At 45.0% G+C, this 25890-nt stretch overlaps 1 protein-coding gene and 1 non-coding gene across 3 annotated transcripts in view; one reads left to right on the forward strand and one right to left on the reverse strand.

Annotated features, from left to right (window-relative positions):
* Positions 1-1896: 1896 nt before the first annotated feature.
* Positions 1897-25890, forward strand: part of DHX8 (DEAH-box helicase 8) — a 44883-nt gene continuing 20889 nt past the window's right edge. For both annotated transcript variants that reach the window (XM_050762557.1, XM_050762559.1), the window contains exons 1-12: positions 1897-2188; positions 7522-7607; positions 8464-8536; positions 9242-9327; positions 10585-10694; positions 11081-11452; positions 11856-12000; positions 12094-12297; positions 15167-15254; positions 18185-18282; positions 19582-19729; positions 24321-24502. In XM_050762557.1, coding sequence (XP_050618514.1) covers positions 2041-2188; positions 7522-7607; positions 8464-8536; positions 9242-9327; positions 10585-10694; positions 11081-11452; positions 11856-12000; positions 12094-12297; positions 15167-15254; positions 18185-18282; positions 19582-19729; positions 24321-24502 — 1740 coding nt within the window. In that variant the 5' untranslated portion in view covers positions 1897-2040. The remainder of the gene's footprint in view (positions 2189-7521; positions 7608-8463; positions 8537-9241; positions 9328-10584; positions 10695-11080; positions 11453-11855; positions 12001-12093; positions 12298-15166; positions 15255-18184; positions 18283-19581; positions 19730-24320; positions 24503-25890) is intronic.
* LOC126940017 (U7 small nuclear RNA) lies at positions 4430-4490 on the reverse strand. Its single transcript, XR_007720544.1, has one exon. It is a non-coding gene; the product is annotated as a U7 small nuclear RNA (small nuclear RNA).

Genomic DNA, 25890 nt, shown 5'->3' on the forward strand with positions numbered 1-25890 from the left:
GTACAGAGAATGAACATCAGATAGAATAAGCCCTTGAAATCGTAACTCCAAGCTGGCAAATTGAGCACATTGGATCAAGTGCAGAGTTTTCCGTTCTATTCATGGGGAAAAAGAAGCAGCGAAATGGGGAGGAGTAGGAAGAACTCAGAGGGTACAGTAGTGATTCCTTAGGAACCCGGCAACATGGAGCTCCTGGAGGCAGAGAGAACAACTGCTGGGTTTTTCTCTGCCTGTCATTTTTCAGTCCATGATGAGATGTTCAAGAAACAGAGTCCAAAGGTACACCAGTGTAAAAATGTTGCTACAGTGAAAAGTAGGAGACTGATTTCCTCCTTTTGATTGATTGGAGACCCATTCACTTGAGGGTGCTTCTGTTTCCTTACTCATCACACAAAGCACTGGAGTGTGGGAAAAATCCCCATCCCACTTTAAGGTTGCCACAAAGGTAAAAAGGACCTGAAGCAGAAGTTGGGAGACCTAAGCTTATGACCTTGGATTTACAGCACAGCTGATATTTGGGGGAATAAGGTTTGTTGTTGTTGTTTGTGTGTGTGTGTTTTGTTTGTTTGTTTGTTTGAGATGGAGTCTCACTCTGTCGCCCAGGCTAGAGTGCAGTGGCGAGATCTCGGCACACTGCAACATCCACCTCCCGGAGTTCAAGCGATTCTCCCGCCTCAGCCTCCCTAGTAGGGGGGACTACAGGCACATACCACCACACCCAACTAATTTTTGTATTTTTAGTACAGACGGGGTTTCACCATGTTGGCCAGGATGGTCTCTAACTCCTGACCTCAAGTGATCTGCCCATCTCAGCCTCCCAAAGTGCTGGGATTACAGGGGTGAGCCACAGCGCCCGGCACCTCAGGGAATAAGTTCTGAGAGGACTCAGGAAAACTGGGGATTGAAACGCAGGTTTTCACGAGAGTGGAGGCAGCTGGCTCTGTGGGTTCCCAGACTAAGGAGATCCGTGCTTGACAGACCAGAGACCAGCTCTACTGTGACCATCGTCTCAGCCTTGGTTTTTTTTTTTTTTTTTTTTTTTTTTTTTGAGACAGAGTCTCACTCTGTCGCCCATGCTGGAGTGCAGTGGTGCAAACTCAGATCACATCAACCTCCGCCTCCTGGGTTCAAGCGATTCTCGTGCCTCAGCCTCCAGAGTAGCTGGGACTACAGGCGCCCGCCACCACCACGCCCGGCTAAGTTTTCTATTTTTAGTAGAGATGGAGTTTCGCCACGTTGGCCAGGCTGGTTTGGAACTCCTGACCTCAAGTAATCCACCAGCCTCGGCCTCCCAAAGTGTGGCATTACAGGCGTGAGCCACTGCACCCGGCCTAGCCTTGTAATATTGGACAGTAACTGCCATTTGCGGTGTGCCTACTCTGTGTCACACTCCTTGCAGTTATTCCATTTAGGGTAGAACAACATTATTCTAGTTTACAGATGAGAAAACTAAGGCCCCAGAGATTGATTTGCCCAAGCATCCAGCTGGCAGTGGAAGTGCCAGTTTCGTCCTGTGTAAAATGAGAGAAGTCAATCTACTGCCTACTGGCTTGTCAAGGGTCGCTTGAGATCGGACGACAGGAACCACAAAGAAGTGAGGCCGGGAATTTGCGGATCCACAGTAAAGCAAGTTTGTCTTTTTCCAGACGTGCATTAAGATTCCTTTTTCAAGTGTTCTAAAGCGCAGGCGCAGGCTGTTTTGCGGTTTCCTACCGGCTTCTCTTGTGCAGGCCGGGGTCGCCCTCTGCCGACCCAGGGTGGGAGGGCGCTGAGTGAACGTTTCCGGGCCTGAGAGCGGGCGGAGATTTTTCTCGCCTGTAGAGGGCGTAGGTCGGCGTGCAGAGTAACCCACTCTAGCTGTCCCTTCTTTAAGCACTTCCTGTCCGTTCTCTATGATCCATCCAGTTGTGACTTGATTTGTTCCTCAAATTTTCAGTTTCCCGTAAACAAAGGGGACGCGCACTGACCCGGAAATGAAAGCCGGAAGCCGGCCCGAGTAGCTCTGATCGCCGGCCGTGAGGTCCTGGGTAAGCTATAGCCATGGCTGTGGCTGTAGCCATGGCGGGAGCCATAGTCGGGTCGGAGCCGGGCCCCGCGGAAGAACTTGCCAAACTCGAGTACCTGTCTTTGGTGTCAAAGGTTTGCACTGAGCTGGACAATCATTTGGGGATCAACGACAAGGACCTTGGTGAGCCCGGGGAGGACCCTGTGGCCTCAGTTTGGGATTGAGGGAAGCGGAAGGAGAAAGGTGGTTGGTGGACAGAAAGTATGTTCGTATGAGTCTGTCTCTCTCTGTCGCAGACACCCGGACCCAGGGTACCCGCTGCCGTGGCCTCGACTTGAGAGACCTCAAGAAACTTTAGAAACTTTTCCAGAGCTGTCAGTGAAGTCCGGGGCGATCATCTCTGCTTGATTGTTTTTTGTGGGTTTTTTTTCAGCCTCAATTAAACATGTTTAACAACAACAGCAGCATCAGGTGCTGCGATGACGATGATGATGGCTGACGTTTATTGGGTGCTCACTGTGTGCTAGATGCGATGCTCAGCTCCTTATTGACATTTGTCTTATTTGGTCTTCACGCCACTCTGTGACATAGCAGTCAGCGTCTGTGCTTTTAACTGTGTTCTTTGACCGACCGTTCATTCTGTACTCTTTTTTGAGACAGGGCCTCGCTCTGTCGCCCAGGCTGGAGTGCAGTGGCACGATCTCGGCTCACTGCAGCCTCCACCTCCTGGGCTCAAGCAATCCTCCCACCTCAGCCTCCCGAGTAGCTGGGACTACAGGCGCGCGCCACCAAGCTCACTAATTTTTAAAATTTTTGTAGAGACAGGGGTCTCACTGTATTGCCCAGGCTGGTCTCAAACTTATGGGCTCAAGCAGTCCTCTTGCCTCGGCCTCCCAAAGTGCTGGGATTACAGGAGTGAGCCATTGGGTCCTGTACTATGTCTTAAACACCAGTCACTAGATGTTTTGGGGCAAACTACATCTGGGGAACCCAAACTGAGGAATTAGAAAAGTTTAGGGTCCTAGAGCTAAGGCCATAGACAGATGAAGCCCTTATAAATGTAAAGAGGATGGATGGGATGAAGGGCAACCAATGGAGGGATTGACCTTTGGTAAGTACAGCATTTCTTCCTCAGTTGTAACAGGAGCGAGGACAGAGAATATAGTTGCAGATTCAGATGAGTTTAGAGATTGGTGGTAGGAAGATGAGTGAGAGAGTTTCAGCCCACTCTTCAGTTTTCTAAATGAAGATGAAATCATCAATTGGAGGGATGGAAGGGAAGGGACCGGTGACAGGAGGAACCGGGTTAGGAAAGTTAGACGAGTGACCTTTGGTAAGATTCATAGTTTCTCTGAAGCTGTTTTTCTCATCTGTGAAGTGGGACAATGTCTTCACAGGGTCACCATGTAGCACTTAGGAAGATGCCCGAAAGTATGATGCCAGTATATTTTTGTTTACTTTTTTCTCTTGCCTCCCAGGCAAGATGTGTCTGTCATATGTAATTTTTCCGCAGTATTCTTCTCTTTCAGTTAATAATGAGGTGATAATTTTGTCGGTTTTGCTATCTTGTTAATATGTTTCCTTTTTTCAGCAAATATTGAGCTGGGGGCTAGGCATACCACAGAGAAAGAGACAGATTTCTGCTTTCAGGGAGCTTACTTTTCTCTCTGTTTTCGTTTTAACTCCTAATACCTTGGCCTTTTAGAGGAAACAAAAAAGTTATTGACATCTTCCAGTGTTTGTTTTGATGTTCACTTCATTTACGTACAAAAATAGAGCAAGGTATAAACTCCGTATTCTTTTAATTTATATATAGCTAAAGATCTCAATTAATTTGCAGAAAACCCACAAATATGCTTTTTCTGTTAAATACAGAATTATAAAACCAGTAACATTAAAAGTACTAACATTGGCCGGGTGCAGTGGCTCATGCCTGTAATCCCAGCACTTTGGAAGGCCAAGATAGGCCGATCACCTGAGGTCAGGAGTTTGAGACCAGCCTGGCCAACATGGTGAAACCCGATTTCTACTAAAAAAAAAAAAAAAAAAAAAAAAAAAAAATTTACAAAAATTAGCTGGCCGTGGTGGTGGGTGCCTGTAATCCCAGCTACTCAGGAGGCTGAGAAAACAATCGCTTGAACTCAGGAGACGGAGGTTGCAGTGAGCCGAAATTGCGTCATTGCACTCCAGCCTGGACGACAACAGCAAGACTTTATCTCAAAAAAAAAAAAAAAAAAGTACTAATATTGGTTTAATGTGATAGACTGTTTTTTGTTGAAACTAAATTGGCAGAGTTGGGTTTAATAACAGAAAGGCATATATTTGCTTCTTTTATGCTTTGTTTGCTGACTTGATTCTTTTGCTTTTGACCCTGATGAATGACTTACTAATTTATGTATTTAATTTTTGGGGGAGTTGAGATAGTAGAGTTTCCGATGAATACTGGAAAACCTGCTAGACAAATTCTGAAAGAGCTGTAATACTGGATTATCATTTAAATTAATGTTATTTTTACTGTTTTCACCAATGAATTTTTTTAAACTATGAATTAATTTTTTATAATGGATTCAGTTAATTTAATGATTCCCCTGTATAATTGTGAAAACTAAAAATACTGATTAATGGGACCAGGCACAGTGGCTCACACCTGTAATCCCAGCACTTTGGGAGGCCGAGGCGGGTGGATCACGAGGTCAGGAGTTCAAGACCAGAGCCTGACCAACATGGTGAAACCCTGTCTCTTCTAAAAATACAAAAATTAGCCGGGCATGGTGGCGCACACCTGTAATCCCAGCTACTCAGGAGGCTGAGGCAGGAGAATCGCTTGAACCTGGGTGGCGGAGGTTGCAGTGAGAGGATCGTGCCACTGCACTCCAGCCTGAGTGACAGAGCAAGACTCTGTCTCAAAAAAAAAAAAAAGGCCGGGCGCGGTGGCTCAAGCCTGTAATCCCAGCACTTTGGGAGGCCAAGACGGGCGCGTCACGAGGTCAGAAGATCGAGACCATCCTGGCTAACACGGTGAAACCCCGGCTCTACTAAAAAATACAAAAACCTAGCCGGGCGAGGTGGCAGGTGCCTGTAGTCCCAGCTACTTGGGAGGCTGAGGCAGGAGGATGGCATAAACCCGGGAGGCGGAGCTTGCAGTGAGCTGAGATCCAGCCACTGCACCCCGGCCTGGGCGACAAAGCGAGACTCCGTCTCAAAAAAACAAACAAACAAAAAAAAACTGATTACTGATGGCTGGCAGTGTGAATGTGCTGCTGACTGCTTTGGGAGGGGCTCTTTTGAGCACGACATGCCTAGCACCATGGGACTTAGTTCTCCCTCCACATTTCTTGAAAGAATATGGGCTCTGAAGTTAGATTGCCTGGATTTTATTCCTAGCTCCCCCTAGTTATTATTGGGTAGGTCAGTGTCTCAAACTGTCAGCTTCCTCATTGTAAAACGGACAGTAGTAGCACCTACTTGTGAGGGTTGTTTTGGGGATCATGAAGTAACCCACAAAAAGTACTTAGCATAGTGCCTGGCACATGGTAATGTTCAAAAAGTATTAACCATTGACAATGTTACTAACTTATTATGCATAAGATGTGTTCATGTAGCCTCATGGCATTTGGCTTTCCCTTCATCAGAAAGATAAAGGCAAATTCCAGGATGGAAATTGTATGGTAGTACTACTTTATGAGTTAGTCATCTAGATTTTTCATGTTATTTATTCATTTACTTTTTTAGGATTAGTATTCAAATGAAAGCATTACAATTTTTTTGTGGGTCTCAGAGTATGAGGCTTATTATCTCAGTCTCCTCCTGAGTAGCTAGGACTACACATGCACACCACCACCACCAGCTGATTTTTGTATTTTTTGTAGAAATGGGGTTTTGCCATGTTGCCCAGGATGGTCTTGATCTACTGGGCTCAGGCAATCTGCCCACCACGACCTCCCAAAGTGCTGGGATTGCAGGCGTGAGCCACTGTCTGAAAGTCGCTTAATTAATAAATAGCTCTAATATTAGAAGTTTCAAGAACTAAGCCGGGCACAGTGGCTCATGCCTGTAATCCCAGCACTTTGGGAGGCTGAGGCAGGAGGATTACCTGAGGTCAGGAGTTCAAGACCAGCCTGGCCAATGTGGCAAAACCCCATCTCTATTAAAAATACAAAAATTAGCCGGGCATGGTGGAGGGCACCTGTGATCCCAGATACTCGGGAGGCTGAGACAGCAGAATTGCTAGCTGGGCACGGTGGCTCATGCCTGTAATCCCAGTACTTTGGGAGTCTGAGGCAGGCAAATCACAAGGTCAGGAATTCGAGACCAGCCTGGCCAATATGGTGAAATCCTCTCTGTACTAAAAATATAAAAATTAGCCGGGTGTGGTGGCGCCCGCTCGTAGCCCCAGCTACTCGGGAGGCTGAGGTAGAAGAATCGCTTGAACTCAGGAGGCAGAGGTTGCAGTGAGCCAGGATCACACCACTCCACTCCATCCTGGGTGACAGAGCGAGACTCCCTCTCAAAAAAAAAGTTTCAAGAACTAGTCAGGTATGCCGAGCGCAAGTCTTATGCCTCCAATCCCAGCACTTTGGGAGGCTGAGGTGGGCAGATCACAAGGCCAGGAGATCGAGACCATCCTAGCTAACATGGTGAACCCCTGTCTCTACTGAAAATACAAAAAATTAGCCAGGCGTGGTGGCGGGTGCCTGTAGTCCCAGCTACTCAGGAGGCTGAGGCAGGAGAATGGCGTGAACCCAGGAGGCAGAGGTTGCAGTGAGCCGAGATCGTGCCACTGCACTCCAGCCTGGGCGACAAAGCAAGACTCTGTCTCAAAAAAAAAAAAAAAAAAAAGAATTAGGCAGATTTGTGGAAAAAAATTTGGGGGAAAAGTAAGTCTTTCATCAATGTGGAGATTGCACCACCCAGCAGCTGCCTGCTGTCACATACAGATTGGGTCTGTCCTTCTGTTGTGTGCCGGGCTACATTGAGCCATTTTATAGTAATGTCTTCCTTTCATTTGTATAAATTCACTAGAACACGCGTGGATAATTTCAGCAGTCTAGATTTTCTCTCGTTTTCTTTTTTGTTTTGTTTTGTTTTTGTTTTTTGTTTTTTTGAGACGGAGTCTCACTCTGTTACCCAGGCTGGAGTGCAGTGGCACAATCCCGGCTCACTGCAACCTCTGCCTCCTAGGTTCAAGTGATTCTCCTGCCCCAGCCTCCCAAGTAGCTGGGATTACAGGCGCCTGCCACCACACCCAGCTAATTTTTGTATTTTTAGTAGAGACGGGGTTTCACTGTGTTAGCCAGGCTCATCTCAAGTGATCCACCCACCTTGGCCTCCCAGAGTGTTGGGATTACAGGCATGGGCCACTGCACCTGGCCAGATTTTCTCTCTTTACCCTTATCAGATGGTGGTCTTTGTTTTTTATGACTGTTGGATAACCTAATTAGTTTTGTTTTTACCATACTTAAAACTGATTTCTTGCTCATGTCTCTTCTTTTCTGAATTCTGTTTCTTCTTTGCAGCTGAATTTGTGATCAGTCTTGCTGAGAAAAATACCACCTTTGATACTTTTAAGGCTTCCCTCGTCAAAAATGGTGCAGAATTTACGGTATGTATATCTGGAGAAGACAATCTGTAGATATTAATGTTTTAATTTATGGGGTTTTTTTTTGAGACAGAGACTTGCTGTGTTGCCCAGGCTGGAGTGCAGTGGCGTGATCTCAGCTCACTGCAACCTCCGTCTCCCGGGTTCATACCATTCTTTTGCCTTAGCCTCCCAAGTAGCTGGGACTGCAGGCGCCCACCACTACGCCCGTCTAATTTTTTGTATTTTTAATAGAGACAGAGTTTCACCGTGTTAGCCAGGATGGTCTTGATCTCCTGACCTTGTGATCCGCCCGCCTTGACCGCCCAAAGTGCTGGGATTACATAATTTATGTTTTAATGTCACTATTGAATTTAAATTTTGATAGGATTTAATATAGGAGTTTGATATAGGAAGGAGACAATTTTATACGTATCAATTAAATAAGCCATTAAGTGTGTAATGTTTTCATGCCATTAGGTAGGGGTAATGTAACCAGATTTTCTGTGATACCTCTCTAGGAAAACAGGGCAGGATTTTCATCATTAAGTTTTTGTAGGTATTTACATTCTTGTTCTGTAAGTCAGGAAGTTGGAAAGGAGTTTTGGGGGTAGTTCTAAACCTTGTGAAATAAAATGGTTGCAGGGAGCCTAATAACTTTTCTCCCCAAAGAGTCCTAAGTATCGGCTTTCTCTGAAGCTGCTATACTAGGTTCATGCTACACCAGGTTGATACTCTATGTTTCATTTATTCCAATTAGCTAAATTCCAGTGCATAACCACCCTTCTCTAAAGGACATTCTTTGCCTTTTCCTTTTTCAAAGTGTATTTAAGCACTGGTACAGGAGCTGACCATTTTTGTTCTATGTTTCTTTTCAAAGGATTCTCTTATTAGTAACTTGTTGCGTCTCATACAAACCATGCGGCCTCCAGTGAAGCCTTCCACTAGCAAAGGTAAGCAGAGCTTCCAGCTGAGCTTAGTTTCTAGAATGGTGTAGATTTTGAACATCCTGTAAATTGCATTTGTTTTCCTCTCAGCAGTTGCTGAGCAAGTAAATGTTCCAGTAAGATTTTTCAAATGGGCTGGGCGTAGTGGCTCCCTGCTGGAATCCCAGCACTCTGGGAGACCAAGGTGGGAGGATCACTTGAGCCCAGGAGTTTTAGACTAGCCTGAGCAACATAGAGAGACCTCATCACTACAAAAAAAATTTAAAAATTAACCAAGCATGATGGCGTGCCTCTGTAGTTCCAGCTACTTGGGAGGCTAAGGAAGGAGGGTTGCTTGAGTCCAAAAGGGTGAAGCCGCAGTGAGCCATAGTTGCACCACTGTACTTCAGCCTGAATGACAGAGGTTTTTTCCCCCTGTTTCAAGGGGAAAAAAAGTTTCAAGCGACTTAAGACAAAATCAAAAAGATAAGACATAACCAAATGAGTATTGCTACACTCCTCTCTCTGCTACATTTTGAGATAGTTTGTGATCGATGTATTTAGAAAATTAAATTACATTTATAGTAACAGGTACGATTAATATATAGCAAAATGCCATGTTCTGTTTCGGTTTGATACAAATCTAATGTTGAAGTTATTTTGTTAATCATTAATAATATTAAATATATCTTTTTTTTTTTTTAACCCCTTCATGCTCTTTAATGAAACAAGATCCAGTTGTTAAACCTAAAACAGAAAAAGAAAAACTGAAGGAACTCTTCCCAGTCCTTTGCCAACCGGACAACCCTTCTGTTCGGGTACTGACACCATTTTGAGAATGTCTACTATAAATATATATTCCCAACCCCTTTTCTTTGTCTCATTAGTAATTTTATTAATTTTAAGTTTGCCTTTGTTGTAACTTATTTTTAAGAGTGAACGTGTTTGATCAGCCTGGGCGCGGTAGCTCAAGCCTGTAATCCCAGTACTTTGGGAGGCCGAGGTGGGTGGATCACGAGGTCAGGAGATCGAGACCATCCTGGCTAACATGGTGAAACCCCGTCTCTACTAAAAAATACAAAAAAACTAGCCAGGCGAGGTGGCAGGCGCCTGTAGTCCCAGCTACTTGGGAGGCTGAGGCAGGAGAATGGTGTAAACCCAGGAGGCGGAGCTTGCAGTGAGCCGAGATCTGGCCACTGCACTCCAGCCTGGGCGACAGAGCAAGACTCCGTCTCAAAAAAAAAAGAAGAAAAAGAAAAAAAGAAAGTGTTTGATCACTCCCTGAGCATGTACTATGTATTGAACATGTTAAGGGGTTCTGAGAATGATATTCAAGGGAAATGAGATTGGGAATTTGGGGAAGTAGTGCTTAGGAATATGAAATAAGGTTCTGGACCAGATGCCAGATGTGTGAAATTAGATTTCTTTTTTTGCTCTGTTACTTGTTAAGGGTCTAATTTTTAAAGCATTTTGATTTTTAAATTTCATTTTAACAAATATTTATTGAGTACTTACTGTATGCCAAACACTGTTCTAAGTACCTGGGTAACAGCCGTGAACAGAACAGACAAGAGTTTCTGCCTTTGGAGATTATATCCTAATTTTGGGGTAGGGAGCAGAGCAGGAAATAAACATGTAAACATTCTGGTGGGGAGGAGATAGGCAATAAACAAACAAATAAGTATGTAACATAGCAGATAGCAATAAGGACTATGGAAAAACATTAAGCTGGAGTGGGGGGAGGGAGGCAGAGAGTGCAGAGGGAGAGTTGCTTTTTAAAATTTTTAACACCTGTTTTTATATAATCATCACTTGCATTCTTTCATGGCAGGGATGATTAATATCTAACTGCCTTTCATAGAATTGTATTAAGGACAAAGGGGGTTTGTCAAATGTAGCAGTGATTCTCAAGAGCCTTCTTTCCATTTCTTCTGCATCTATCTTGAATCAAGCTGGAAATCTCTGCCCCTCTTCCGTTTCCCTCACATAGTGGTTAGTGATTTATAGATGTACCTGAGCTGATTCTTGAGTGGTTTTTTTCTTTCTCCTAACTTTGCTGGCCTCTACCTCTGCAGACCATGTTGGATGAAGATGATGTGAAAGTTGCTGTGGATGTCCTGAAAGAACTGGAAGCTTTAATGCCCAGTGCAGCAGTCCAGGAGAAGCAGAGAGATACTGAGCACCGGTTTGTCCTTAGTGTCCTGTCCTTTGGAAGTTTAGGATACTGTGACAGTTGAATTTTGTGGACCAGCCAAGCAAAATTTGGGGCAAGTTTACAGAATCTGGACTGGTCATATATCATATTGTTGGATCTATTTTCATTGCTTCCTGCTAAGTGTATCTAGCAAATGCTAGGATATTCAGAATATAGAAATCAGGGTTGAAAGAGGCTGAATATGTTTGTGGCTTGATTCTTTATTGGCTTATAGGGATGTCATAGTTATTGAAACTAATTCAGCTCAAAACCTAGTGGGCACCTACCATGTGCCTGGCACTGTATTGGGTACTTGGGGATGCAAAGATGAAATTGGATTGGTTTTTTTTTAAGACAGGTGCTTATTGATTTGTTAGGGACAGGACAAAGAAGAAGAAGCGGAGTCGAAGCCGAGATCGAGACCGAGATCGAGATCGAGATCGAGACCGAGATAGGGAACGAAACCGAGAGAGAGACCACAAGCGGAGACACCGATCCCGCTCTCGATCACGTTCCAGGACCCGGGAGAGGAATAAAGCAAAGTCTAGATATCGGTCCAGGAGCAGGAGTCAGAGTCCCCCCAAAGACCGGAAGGACCGGGACAAATATGGAGAGCGGAATCTGGATAGATGGCGGGATAAGCATGTGGACCGCCCTCCTCCAGAAGAGCCCACCATTGGTGACATTTATAATGGCAAAGTTACCAGCATCATGCAGTTTGGTTGCTTTGTGCAGCTGGAAGGACTCAGGTAATGACTGGTGCTCTTCTATCCACACCAGTGATGGGCAGAATTTCTTTTATCACTGAGGATTTTCACATTCTAAAAAGTTACTTTGATTAATGACACTTTAGTCAAATCAGCCATACACGATTCTTAGAAATTGACTCTTTTGAAATGTTACAGAGCCTTTTATTCCTTTCTCTGTCTTCAGGAGATCTGTCCTTTGCTTGTTGGGACAGATAGAATTTGCTTCCACACCCCATGTCTCCCCATGGAGAGAGTGATAACACTATTTGATTGTTTGACCACCTTCATGGTACTTTTCTCTTGAGTTTGAGGCCATTTTCTTTTGTTAGTTCCAATAAGGGTAGAAATTGGTTGGGGGATAGTATTTTTTATCATGTTCCAGATGTGTCTGACTCTCCCTCAGGAAGCGATGGGAAGGCCTGGTGCACATCTCTGAGCTCCGGCGGGAGGGTCGTGTGGCCAATGTAGCTGATGTGGTGAGCAAAGGCCAGAGGGTCAAAGTCAAAGTGCTCTCCTTCACTGGGACCAAGACCAGCCTGAGCATGAAGGTAAGTGAGATGGTCAGCCTTTTCTTACATCTGATGGCCAAGGGAATGGAAGAAGACAGCAAGTGAGCTGGCCCCCTTGTTTTTGTGCCTTAGGATGTGGATCAAGAGTCTGGAGAAGATCTAAACCCAAATAGACGGCGAAATCTTGTCGGGGAGACCAATGAGGAGACCTCAATGCGGAATCCTGATAGACCCACTCACCTGTCCCTTGTCAGTGCCCCTGAAGTAGAGGACGACTCACTGGAACGCAAGCGCCTCACCCGAATCTCTGACCCAGAGAAGTGGGAGATCAAACAGGTTGGGGCCATTAGTTTTCGTGGCCAGATAGTCATTCAGTATGTAGCATGGTGCTTAGGGGTGTGCCCTGGAGCACGATGGCCTGGGATAATTTTTGGCCACTGTATTTGTCTGTTTTCACACTGCTGATAAAGACGTACCTGAGACTGGGCAATTTACTAAAGAAAGAGGTTTATTGGACTTAGAATTCCACGTGGTTGGGGAGGTCTCACAATCATGGAGGAAGGTGAAAGGCACATCTCACATGGCAATAGTCAAGAGAAGAGAGTTTGTGCAGGGAAATGCCCCCTCTTTTTTTTTTTTCGAGACGGAATCTCGCCCTGTCGCCCAGGCTGGAGTGCAGTGGCCGGATCTCAGCTCACTGCAAGCTCCACCTCCCGGGTTTTACGCCATTCTGCTGCCTCAGCCTCCCGAGTAGCTGGGACTACAGGCGCCCACCACCTCGCCTGGCTAGTTTTTTGTATTTTTTAGTAGAGACGGAGTTTCACCGTGTTAACCAGGATGGTCTCGATCTCCTGACTTCGTGATCCACCTGTCTCGGCCTCCCAAAGTGCTGGGATTACAGGCTTGAGCCACCGTGCCTGGCTGGAAATGCCCCTTTTTAAAACCATCAGATCTCATGAGACTTACTATCATGACAACAGTGTGGGAAAGAGCTGCCTCCATGATTCATTTACCGTCCACTGGGTCCCTCCCACACATGTGAAAATTCAAGATGAGATTTGGGTGGGGGCACAGCCAAACCATGTCAGCCACTTACTAGCCGTGTAATCCTTAGCTAAGCTACTCTACCTCGTGCCTCAGTACCCTCATCTATAAAACAGGACCAGCGTTGGTGGTATGATGATTAAATGAGTTAATAAAGGTGAAAGTCGCTGGGCATGGTGGCTCACACCTGTCAGGAGTTCAAGACCAGCCTGACCAATGTGGTGAAACCCTGTCTACACTAAAACTACAAAAAATTAGGCGGGCGTCGTCGTGCGCACCTGTAATCCCAGCTACTCAGGATGCTGAGGCAAGAGAATTGCTTGAACCCGAGAGGCGGAGGTTACAGTGAGCTGAGATCATGCCACTGCACTCCAGCCTGGGTGACAGAACAAGACTCTGCCTCAAAAAGAAAAAAAAAAAAGTGAAACTCTTAGGTTAGTGCCTGGCATATGGTAATTACTATGTAAGTCTTCATTATTTTTTTCTTTTATTTGAGACAGAGTCCTACTCTGTCACCCAGGCTGGAGGACAGTAGTGCGATCTCAGCTCACTGCAACCTCCGCCTCCTGGGTTCAAGCGATTCTTGTGCCTCAGCCTCTGAGTAGCTGGGATTACAGGCAACCACCACCACGCCGGCTAATTTTTTTGAATTTTTAGTAGAGACGGGATTTCACCATGTTGGCCAGGCTAGTCTTGAACTCCTGACCTCAGGTGATCCTCCCACCTCTGCCTCCCAAAGTGATTACAGGCGTGAGCCACTGTGCCCAGCCTATTATTTTCATCTTTCTTCACTAAATATCATAACCGTGGTGTGTCAAGCACCATGCATAGCTAGGGCTATAAAGACGAATATGTCATGGTTCCTATGCTTAAGGAGCTCAAAGTCCAGCAGAGGAGACAGATCTAAACAAATAATTGTGAGGGGTTACATATTTTTTACTTTATTTTTGAGACAGGTTCTTGCTTGCACTGTCACCCAGGCTGGAGTGCATTGGCGTGACCATGGCTCACTGCAGTCTCAACCTTTCAGGCTCAAACCATCCTCCCACCTCAGCCTCCCAATTAGCTGAGACCCCAGGCACATGCCACCATGCCTGGCTAATTTTTAAATTTTTTGTAGAGACAGTCTTGCCGTGTTACCGGGGCTTATCTTAAACTCCTGGGCTTAGCCGGTCGTGGTGGCTCATGGCTGTAATCCCAGCACTTTGGGAGGCCACGGCGGGCGGATCACGAGGTCAGGAGATCGAGACCATCCTGGCTAACACGGTGAAACCCCGTCTCTACTAAAAATACAAAAAATTAGCTGGGCGTGATGGTGGGCGCCTGTAGTCCCAGATACTCAGGAGGTTGAGGCAGGAGAATGGCGTGAACCTGGGAGGCGGAGCTTGCAGTGAGCCGAGAGCACACCACTGCACTCCAGCCTGGGCGACAGAGCGAGACTCCAAGACTCCGTCTCAAAAAACAAACAAACAAAAAACTCCTGGGCTCCAAGTGATTCTCTTGTCTCAGCCTCCGAAAGTGTTGAGATTATAGGCATGAGCTGCTATGTCTGGCCTACATATTATATAATAAATGTACCAGAGTGCTGTGGAAACAAGGGAAGAGCAGATAACTCTTCTTGGAGATGATACTTTTGAGCTTATACTTTACAGCGCCATGTTGGAGAACCACCTCCCCAACCCTGGAACGGGACATAGGACATTTGAGGTCCCGACATCGTGGGTCAGAGGAGAAAAAAACTGGGTTTCTTACATGAAACCTCTGTAATTAACTCTCCTAGAAAAGAAGAGTTTTGGCTGGGCATGTGGCTGACACATGTAATCTCAGCACTTTGGGAGGCCAAGGCAGGAGGATTGCTTCAGGCCAGGAGTTTGAGACCAGCCTGGACAAATAGTGAGACCCTATTTCTAGAAAAAATTTAAAAATTAGCCAGGTATTATGGTGTGCGCCAGTAGTCTCACCTATTCAGGAGGCTGAGGTAGGAGGATTGGTTGAGCCCAGGAGTTTGAGGTGGCAGTGAGCTTTGATCAGGTCACTGCACTTCAGCCTAGGTGACAGAGCAAGATCCTGTCTCAAAAAAACAAAACAAAACAAAACAAAAAGAACAAAAAAAGTTTTGATCTTAGCAGGTTACAAATGCTGCCTTCTCTTCTTTGGCTAGATGATTGCTGCCAATGTCCTTTCCAAAGAAGAGTTTCCAGACTTTGATGAAGAGACTGGCATTCTCCCTAAGGTGGATGATGAGGAAGGTAACTAGTCCAGTTGGATTGAGAAGGATAATTGGCAAGTTGAGCCATTGGATTGGGTGATTTGCTTGTAGTTTAACCCAGTGGCTATTAATCACTTGTTCTTTGGATCTCACTACTCATCTCTCAAAAAAAAGGATCTCACCATGATGGAAGCAAGAAGTTCATTTTTCTGACAAGTGCTTATGTATTATTATACTTGTTGCTTATAATAATCTCTCGGCCAGGCGTGATGGCTCATGCCTGTAATCCCAGCACTTTGGGAGGCCGAGGCCAGCAGATCACCTGAGCCCAGGTAAGCCTGGCCAAGGTGGTGAAACCCTGTCTCTACTAAAAAAATACAAAGATTAGCTGGGTGTAGTGGCGCACAGCTGTAGTCCCAGCTACTCAGGAGTCTGAGGCAGGAGAATTGCTTGAACCCAGGAGATGGAGGTTGCAGTGAGCTGAGATCACGCCACTGCATTCCAGCCTGCGTGACAGAGTGAGACTCTATCTATAAAAAAAAAAAAAAGCTTTCAGGTTATAAAAAGTTATAATGGTATTTTTGGGTGTAAATTTGATCTCATATTCTTGGTAATTATTCTGAAAATCCTGGATCCACCTAGATTACCTCTGAGTTGCCCTGGAAACAACTTTTAACTCAGCCCATAATGACTTTTTTGAAATTATGAAGTCTTATAATAGAATTCTATAATTTAAATTATAATAGTAAGTGAGCACCAACGTGCTCGCCGCCCAGCTTAAGAAGTAGAATTTTACAAGCACTTCTGAAGCCCTTATGTGCTCCCCTCTGCTTAGATCTTCTTTTGTCCTCCTAGGAGTAACCACCATCTCATATTTGTGTTAATTACTCCCTTGCTTTTCTTTAGTTTTACCATCTACATATCTATTCCTAAACATTATGTTGTGTTGCCTATTTTTGAACTTAACTCATTTTTCTTTTTTTTTGACTTACATATTTTTTATATTTATGATGATATTTATAGTGGTATTTTATCCATTTTCATTGCTTTAGAGTATATATAAATTGTCTATAATTTATCCATTTTACTTTTGATGGACATATGAGTTGTTTCTTGGTTTTTGGTTAATCTTTGTGAATAATAGTATTTTGAAATTGCTATATTGTCTCTCAGTGCTTATGTGCAAAACATTTTTTTTTTTTCCTAAATACATAGACTGGGTAGGCCAAGTGTCATGGCTCAGCCCTGTAATCCCAGCACTTTGGGAGGCTGACTGAGATGATAGGATTGCTTGAGTCTAGGAGTTTGAGACCAGCCCTGGCAACATAGCTATGCCCTATCTTTACAAAAAAAAAAAAAAATTAGCCAGGTATAGTGATATGTGCCTGTACTCCCAGCCATTGGGGAGGCTGAAGTGGGAAGGTTGCTTGAGCCTGGGAGGTCGAGGGTGTAGTGAGCCGTGGTCATGCTGCTGTGCTGTAGCCTGGGCAACAGAGGAAGACCCTGTCTTAAAAATTACTGGGTAGTAAGAAATGTGTGTGTTTGACTTTACTGGGCAGTTCCAAATTGTTTTCTATTGGTTTCTGTACCATTTATACTTCTGCCATAAGCGTAAGCAAGTTCCGCCTCGTGTTGTTCAATTGTCCAACTAATTTTTTGCAAATTTATTATGGGTTAAAAATTATTCCATAATCAAAAAAAAATAAAAATAAATAAAAATAAAAAAAGCCAGGCGCGGTGGCTCAAGCCTGTAATCCTAGCACTTTGGGAGGCCGAGACGGGTGGATCACGAGGTCAGGAGATCGAGACCATCCTGGGTAATACAGTGAAACCCCGTCTCTACTAAAAAATACAAAAAAATAGCCGGGCGAGGTGGCGGGCGCCTGTAGTCCCAGCTACTCAGGAGGCTGAGGCAGGAGAATGGCGCAAACCCGGGAGGCGGAGCTTGCAGTGAGCTGAGATCCGGCCACTGCACTCCAGCCTGGGCGACAGAGCAAGACTCCGTCTCAAAAAAAAATTAAAAAAAATAAAAAATAAAAAAGAATTATTCCATAATGAAGTTGGGTGGCAAATGCCTTAGTACCATTTAGAATGTCAGGAGAGTATTTTCTCACAGGTTTAACTTCTTTCGAAAGTAGGTCTGATCAGTTGTTGGACTGGAGCACAAATGCCCTAGAAATGGCTGGTGGTAGGGGGAATAGTCACCTAGGTTAGAGTTTTACTTGTATTGCCATCCTTTGACCTGGGAAGCTTTTTTTTTTTGAGACGGGGTTTCATTCTCGTTGCCCAGGCTGAAGTGCAGTAGCGCAGTCTTGGCTTACTGAAACCTCCGCCTCCTGGGTTCAAGTGATCCTCCTGCCTCAGCCTCCCAAGTAGCTGGGAGTACAGGTGTGTGCCATCATGCCCAGCTAATTTTTTTGTATTTTTAGTAGAGATGGGGTTTCACCATGTTGGCCAAGCTGGTCCGGAACTCCTGACCTCAGGTGATCCACCCACCTTGGCCTCCCAAAGTGCTGGGATTACAGGTGAGAGCCACTGCACCCGGCCTTTTTTTTTTTTTTTTTTTTTTTTTTTTAAAGACAGAGTCTCACTCTGTCACCCAGGCTGGAGTGCAATGGCTTGATCTCAGCTCACTGCAACCTCTGCCTCCTGGGTGCAAGCTATTTTCCTGCCTTAGCCTCCCAAGTAGCTAGGACTACAGGTGCCCACCACCAAGCTGGGATAATTTTTGGATTTCTAGTAGAGATGGAGTTTCACTATGTTGACCAGGCTGATATCAAACTCTTGACCTCAAGTGATCCTCCTGCCTTGGCCTCCCAAAGTGCTGAGGTTACAGGCATGACCCCCACACCCCACCAGGGGAAGCTGTTTTTGATAAAGATTGTTGGTGTTTATGGAAATTAATTGTTTTGGTGAAAATTGTTATTCTCTCTTGTTTATGGCTAATTCTTCTTTTGGGGGGACTTTTAGATGAGGACCTTGAGATTGAATTGGTTGAGGAAGAGCCTCCATTCCTGAGAGGACACACTAAGCAAAGCATGGACATGAGCCCCATTAAAATCGTCAAGGTGAGAACTTCTGAACCTTCAACCTGGAAATGTCAAGTGGACTTCTTTTTCTAAAGTAACGGGTCAGGTTATTAGATCTGCGTAAGTAGAACTTAGGCCACATAAAGTATTATTGGCTGTTAGCCAGGGTCTAGAATAATTTTGTTTTAAATGGAGGTTGGGTTGGCTTTATTGCTTTTGCCTGTTTTATTCTTTTGTGCTCCTTTTGTGTATTTTGGGTGGAAGCAGAGATAGATAGGAATGCTTAATCTACCATCATTGCCTTTGTATGGTTTCCTTAGGTCTTGAATCTTGCAGATTTAAAGGCAATTTTGAAGAATTTACTTGAGCAGTTAGGGCTGGCCACCATAGAAAGCTGTAGCACTGGGTGTTGGGGAGGGCAGAGCTGTGAAGGGAATCTAAACCAGAATCTATAGAATGGTAAAAATTTTAGGTATGGAAAAGGGTATCTTAAAGGTCTCCCAGCCCAGCACATATGTAATGCTTGTAATCCACACATACGATTCTTCTGTAGTGTTCTTCTCATGTGGTCATCTCATAGCTGCATGACATTGTTAGTGACAGGGAATTCACCAGCCCTTAAGGAGGTACCTTTCATCATGAGATGAATCTGATCCCTACTTCTTCTTTAGGCAGACCTGAAACCTCGCTCACTGAAGTGTCCACATTGGTCTTAATTTTGGTTCCCGGGGTCATACAGAAAAATTCTTTTTTTTTTTTTTTTTTTTTGCGACGGAGTCTCACGCTCTTGCCCAGGCTGGAGTGCAGTGGCGCGATCTCGGCTCACTGCAAGCTCCGCCTCCCGGGTTCCCACCATTCTCCTGCCTCAGCCTCCTGAGTAGCTGGGACTACAGGCGCCCGCCACCGCGCCCGCTAATTTTTTGTATTTTTGGTAGAGACGGGGTTTCACTGTGGTCTCGATCTCCTGACCTTGTGATCCGCCCGCCTCGGCCTCCCAAAGTGCTGGGATTACAGGCTTGAGCCACCGCGCCCGGCCCATACAGAAAAATTCTTATCCCTTTCTTATGTCCTTCATACATTTAAAGGTAGCACATCATTCCTATCTCTTTTGGGATTCTCATTTTCAAACTAAACATTCAATTCCTTCAATGATTTATTATTGTCCCTGTTCATTTTATCTGAATGTGCTACGGTGTATCCATTTCTTTCGTATAGTCTGTTACACTGATAGGAACTTTATTCCAGATGTGTTCCCATGTTTTAGTTTACAGGGGCTTAACATCTACATTTTATTTCATGGACATTTAATCCCTGTCGTTTTTTCTTCTGTTGCACCAGAACCCAGATGGCTCCCTCTCCCAAGCAGCAATGATGCAGAGTGCCTTGGCCAAAGAAAGGCGGGAACTTAAGCAGGCCCAGCGGGAAGCTGAGATGGATTCTATTCCCATGGGACTCAACAAACACTGGGTTGACCCTCTGCCTGATGGTAGGACCCTTGGAGGGGTGTACGGACCTTGTTTAAAAATCTGAGCCTTCCAGAGCACAGGGAGGGGTCACTCCCAGCACACACTAAAAATTTATCCTTGGGTGGGGGGTGGTGGCTCATGCCTGTAATCCCAGCACTTTGGGAGGCCAAGACAGGTGGATCACCTGAGGTCAGGAGTTCAAGACCAAGCTGGCCAACATGGTGAAACCCCGCCTGTACTAAAAAAATACAAAAATTAGCTGGGCGTGGTAGCATACATGTGTAATCCCAGCTACTCAGGAGGCTGAGGCAGGAGAATCGCTTGAACCCAGGGGTGGAAGTTGCAGTGAGCTGAGATCAGGCCAGTGTACTCCATCCTGGGTGATAGAATGACACTCCGTCTCGAAAAAATAATTTACCCTTGGTTTTTCACTTCAGTTAGAGCATGTTTGGTTTTTTTCTTAAACACATGTTTAAAACCAAAAATGTTTTAATAGCCATGGTCAAATCATTAGACTGAGTTTTTCTTCTGAATAACTTTAAAAATTTTACTATAGCCGGGCACGGTGGTTCACACCTGTAATCCCAGCACTTTGAGAGACCAAGGCAGGTGGATCACGAGGTCAGGAAATCGAGACCATCCTGGCCAACATGGTGAAACCCCGTCTCTACTAAAAATACAAAAAATTATCTGGGCATGGTGGTGTATGCCTGTAGTCCCAGCTACTCAGGAGACTGAGGCAGGAGAATCGCTTGAACCCTGTAGGTGGAGGTTGTAGTGAGCTGAGATTGTGCCGCTGCACTCCAGCCTGGCGACAGAGTGAGACTCCATCTCAAAAAAAAAAAAAAATTTATTCTAAAGATAATACAGCTTTGAAACTTCCTTTTTCATATATTTTTTTGTGCAGAAATTTTAACTACTATATGTAGTCATAACAAATACTTACTAATTTAATTTGTGTTTGGCAATTGGAGATACAGATGTGAATTAAACAGATACGACCCCTGCTTTTAGACACTACAGCTTAGTCGGGGAAATTGATGTTAATTAAATAATTACCAAATAATTAAATTATGATCAGTGCTATGTGAAGAAGTACAGGCAGTGTAATTGACTGTGGTTGGTCACTTCCCTGGGGAAATTGAGACCCAAAGGATAAATGGGACTCAGTCTGTCAAGTGGGGATGGGATGGAGGTTGGGAGGTGTGTTCCAGCCTGAGGAGTAGCCCGTGTTGGGTTTGTGGGGTGGGAAAGAAGGAACTGAAAGGAAGCCTGTGTGGATGGAATAGAGAGAGCAAGGGGCATTGGTAGGGGATGAGATAAGAGCATTGGACCAGGGCTTTGTAGGTGGCATTAGGAATCTGGGTTCAATTCTTACAGCACTGGGAGATGTTGAAAAGTTATTTTGTTGTTGCTGTTGTTTTTGGTTTTGAGATGGAGTTTTGCTCTTGTTGCCTAGGCTAGAGTGCAGTGGCATAATCTCGTCTCACTGCAACCTCCACCTCCCTGGTTCAAGCGATTCTCCTGCCTCAGCCTCCCAAGTAGCTGGGATTACAAGCATGCACCACCACGCCTAGCTAATTTTTTGTATTTTTAGTAGAGATGAGGTTTCTCCATGTTGGTCAGGCTGGTCTCGAACTCGCAATCTCAGGTGATCCACTCACCTCGACCTCCCAAATTGCTGAGATTACAAGATGCCACCGCATCTGGCCAGATGTTGAAAGTTCTCAGCTGGCACATGGTATGACCAGAGTTGCATTTCCAAAGGATGATTCAGGCTGCCCTGCAGAATGAGTTGGATGGGGCACATGTGATGATTTAGGAAGCTTTTCTAATAATTCAGAAGAGAGAGGATGGTGGCTTGAACATGGAGGTAGCAAAGAGGAGGGATGTACTTGAGAAAAGTGATTCGTTGAATGTGGGGTATCAGGAATGGTCAAAGATAACTTCCAGGTTTCTGGCATGAGCACTAGGATGAATGATGGGAACACCGGAGGAGAAATGGGTTTGTGGGGAAAGATGGTGAATTCCGTTTTGGACTTGTATCTGAGACAACTAGAGGACATCTTAGGTTGAGGTATCCAGTGTAGAATTGAGTATGAGAGCTCAGAATAGAGGTCTGGGCTGGAGACAGAAGTTTGAGAATTGTGTTAATTTAGATATCAGTTTGGCTGCATGTAATAAAGATTTAAATATTAGATTAGGTTCGACATGATGGCTCACGCCTGTAATTCCAACACTTTGGGAGGCTGAGGCCGGAAAATTGCTTGAGGCCAGGAGTTCAAGACCAGTCTGGGCAACCTAGTAAGACCTTGTCTCTTTTTTATTTTATTTTATGTTGTTAATGTTATGTATTTTATGTTATGTTATTTTATTTTATTTTGAGATGGAGTCTCACTGTGTTGCCCTAGCTGGAGTGCAGTGGTGCAGTCTCGGCTCACTGCAACCTCTGCCTCCCAGGCTCAAGCGATTCTCCTGCCTCAGCCTCCCAAGTAACTGGGACTACAGGCCCCCGCCACCATGCCCGAGTAATTTTTTTTGTATTTTTGGTAGAGACAGGGTTTCACCATGTTGGTCAGGCTGGTCTCGAACTCCTGACCTCCAGTGATCTTGCCCGCCTCAGCCTCCCAAAGTGCTGGGATTACTGGTGAGCCACCGTGCCCAGCCCTTGTCTCCATTTTAAAATTAAATTTTTAAAAACAACAAAAATAAAAACCAAAATATTAGATTTAAAGTAGAAGGTTGGAAATATTCATTCATTGTTTAACAATATCATCTTCCATTTCCTCAGAATAAACCCATTCATTCCCTTTTACCCTTTAGTGAAATGTTCTTCGTGACCCTCCTTTGACCTCTGCCAAAGCTCACTTATTTAGTTAGAAGGCACAAGTATTTTTTCATAGCCAGCTTTTGGCATCAAATTTGTAAAATGTTTGCATATTCTAGAGAGCCACTAAAATTCTGCTCATTTTTTTTGCTCCTCAAGCCACAATTCCAAGGTGAACCTTGAAAATATAAGCTAGGTCCGGGCAAGGTGACTCACACCTGTAATCCCAGCACTTTGGGAGGCTGAGGTGGGCAGATCGCTTGAGTCCAGAAATTTGAAACCAGGCTGGGCAATGTGGTGAAACCCCGTCTCTGCAAAAAATACAAAAATTAGGCCGGGTGTGGTGGCTCAAGCCTGTAATCCCAGCAGTTGGGGAGGCTGGGGCAGGTGGATCACCTGAGGTCAGAAGTTTGAGACCAGCCTGGCCAACATAGTGAAACCCCATCTCTACTAAAAATAGAAAAATTAATAGACATGGTGGAGCGCACCTGTAATCCCAGCTACTGGGGAGGCTGAGGCTGGAGAATCGCTTGAACCTAGGAGGTGGAGGTTGCAGTGAACCAAGATCACGCCATTGTACTCCAGCCTGGGCAACAAGAGCGAAACTCCATCTCAAAAAAAAAAAAATTAGCCGGGTGTGGTGACATGCACGTGTAGTCCCAGCTACTCAGGAGGCTAACATGGGAGGATTGCTTGAGCCCAGGAGGTAGAGGTTGCTGAGCTGAGATCTCGCCACTGCACTCCAACCTGCTGGGAACCAGACCCTGTCAAAAAAAAGAAAAAATTAATCTGAGAGAAGCCAGGCACAACAGACCACAACAGAAATATCCAGAATAGGTAAACCCGTAGATATAGAAAGTAGACTAATGGTTGCCAAGGGGAAGGAAAAGGGAGGAATGGGGAGTAACTGCTAATGGGTACGGAGTTTTTTTGGGGATGATGAAAATGTTCTAAAATTAGATAGTGGGGATAGTTGCACAGCTTTATGAATATACAGTAAAACACTAAGTTAAACACTTAAAAAGAGTGACATGGAGGCCAGGCTTGGTGACTCACACCTATAATCCCAGCACTTTGGGAGGCCAAGGAGAGAGGATTTCTTGAGCCCAGGAATTTGAGGCTGCAGTGAGCCATGATTGCGCCACTACACTCCAGCCTGGGCAACAGAGCAAGACCCTGTCTCAAAAAAAAAAAAAGAAAGAAAAGTGTGACATGGTTTGTGAATTACATCTCAATGTAGCAGTTATTTAAAAAGGGGAGAGTGCTGGGCATGGTGGCCACGTCTGTAATTCCATTACTTTGGGAGGGTGAGATGGATGGATTGCTTTAGCCCAGGAGTTCGAGACCAGCCTGGCAACATAGAGTGACCTCTTCTCTTCAAAAAACATTTAAAGATGAGGCAGGAGGATCGCTTGAGCCCTGGAGGTCGGGGCTGCAATGAGCCAGGATTGTGCCACTGCACTCCCACCCACTTGGATGACAGAGCAAGACCCTACCTAAAAAAAAAAAAAATTCCAGTGTCAATCAGGTCTTCACTTCTCTCAGCTAACCTTTTTTCTGACATCACAGGTGTGTAGCACCACTTGTTACAGTCTGTTTCCCACTCTCTGCTGCCCCTTCTATATTCTTTTTTTCACATTAATTTGTTTCTTTGAGTACTTTTGATCACGGGTCACTGAATAGAGATGCTCCATGTTCAGTGCCCACCTGCCATTTTATTTTTTTCTCTGGCACATCTTGAGGTAGCTTGAGGACAATCCTAAGTTGCCTGTTTTCCTTTCCAGCGGAAGGCAGACAGATTGCTGCCAACATGCGGGGTATTGGGATGATGCCCAATGATATTCCCGAGTGGAAGAAGCATGCCTTTGGGGGCAATAAAGCCTCTTACGGGAAAAAGACCCAGATGTCAATCCTTGAGCAAAGGGAGAGCCTGCCAATCTACAAACTGAAGGAGCAGTTGGTCCAGGTGAGAAGACTTTTATGATGTATTGGTGGGCAGTAGGGTTGTTTTCTAAAAGAGGGATATTTTAAAATTGAAACTAACAGGACAAATATGTGCCTCCTTGAAGTGGCTCATCCAAAAGGGTTAAGAAATAAGGAGAAAATTTTCTAAATACTTTTTTAAAAAATGGGGCCGAGCACGGTAGTGCATGCCTATAATCCCAGCACATTGGAGGCCAAGGCGCAGGAGGATCACTTGAGCCTAGGAGTCTGAAACCAGCCTGGGCAACATAGGGAGACCTGTCTCTACAAAAATAAAAAATTTGGCGGGGCGTGGTGGCTGACCTCTGTAATCCAGCACTTTGGGAGGACAAGGTGGGCAGATCACGAGTTCAGGAGTTCGAGGCCATCCTGGCCAACATGGTGAAACCCCGTCTCTACTAAAAATACAAAAAATTAGCTGGGCATGGTGGCACATGCCTGTAATCCCAGCTATTCAGGAGGCTGAGGCAGGAGAATCGCTTGAATCAGGGAGTCGGAGGTTGCAGTGAGCTGAGATTGTGCTGCTGCACTCCAGCCTGGCTACAGAGTTAGACTCTGTCTAATAAAAAAAAAAAAAATTTACCTGGGTGTGGTAGTCCATGCCTGTAGTCCCAGCCACTCGGGAGGCTGAGATAAGAGGATTGCTTGAGCCTGAGAGGTCGAGGCCACAGTGAACTGCAATCACACCACTGCACTCCAGCCTAGGCGACAGAGTGAGACCCTGTATCACAAATATTTGTGTGTGTGCGTGTATAGACACACATATGTATGTATATGTCTGTATATTTTCTTTTTCCTGGGGACCCTAGAAAAGTTCCAGGTGGGCAGAGTGTTGTGTTGCATGGACCAACAGCTCTGGTCAGTAATTAAAAACGAGGATACTCAGCCAATAAACTCACATGGGCAAGGCCTTTGCTTTGGTACTCTATATTCTGGAATTCCGATTTTAAGACCACCGAGCCTTCCTTGAGGTAATCAGGTTTACTAGTTTCCAGTGAATCCTTTCAACAATATCTTATATGTATAAAACAAGTACAAATATATGCACACACGCACACATTTTATAAGCATACTATATGTGTTTATAGGTGACAGTGATATATACACTGTTCTACATCTTGCTTTTTCCACTTAATGGTATATCTCAGAAATTTTGTGTGTGTGTATGTGTGTGTGTGTGCGTGTGTGTGACAGAGTCTCGCTTTGTACAGGCTGGAATACAGTGGCATGATCTCAGCTCACTGCAACCTCTACCTCCTGGTCTCAAGTGATCTTCCCACTTCAGCCTCCCAAGTAACTGGGACTGCAAGGCATGCACCATCATGCTTAGCCAGTTTTTTGTATTTTTGTAGAGATGTGGTCTCACTATAT

This window comes from Macaca thibetana, chromosome 16, assembly GCF_024542745.1.
Source record: "Macaca thibetana thibetana isolate TM-01 chromosome 16, ASM2454274v1, whole genome shotgun sequence".
NCBI classification, from domain to species: Eukaryota; Metazoa; Chordata; class Mammalia; order Primates; family Cercopithecidae; genus Macaca; species Macaca thibetana.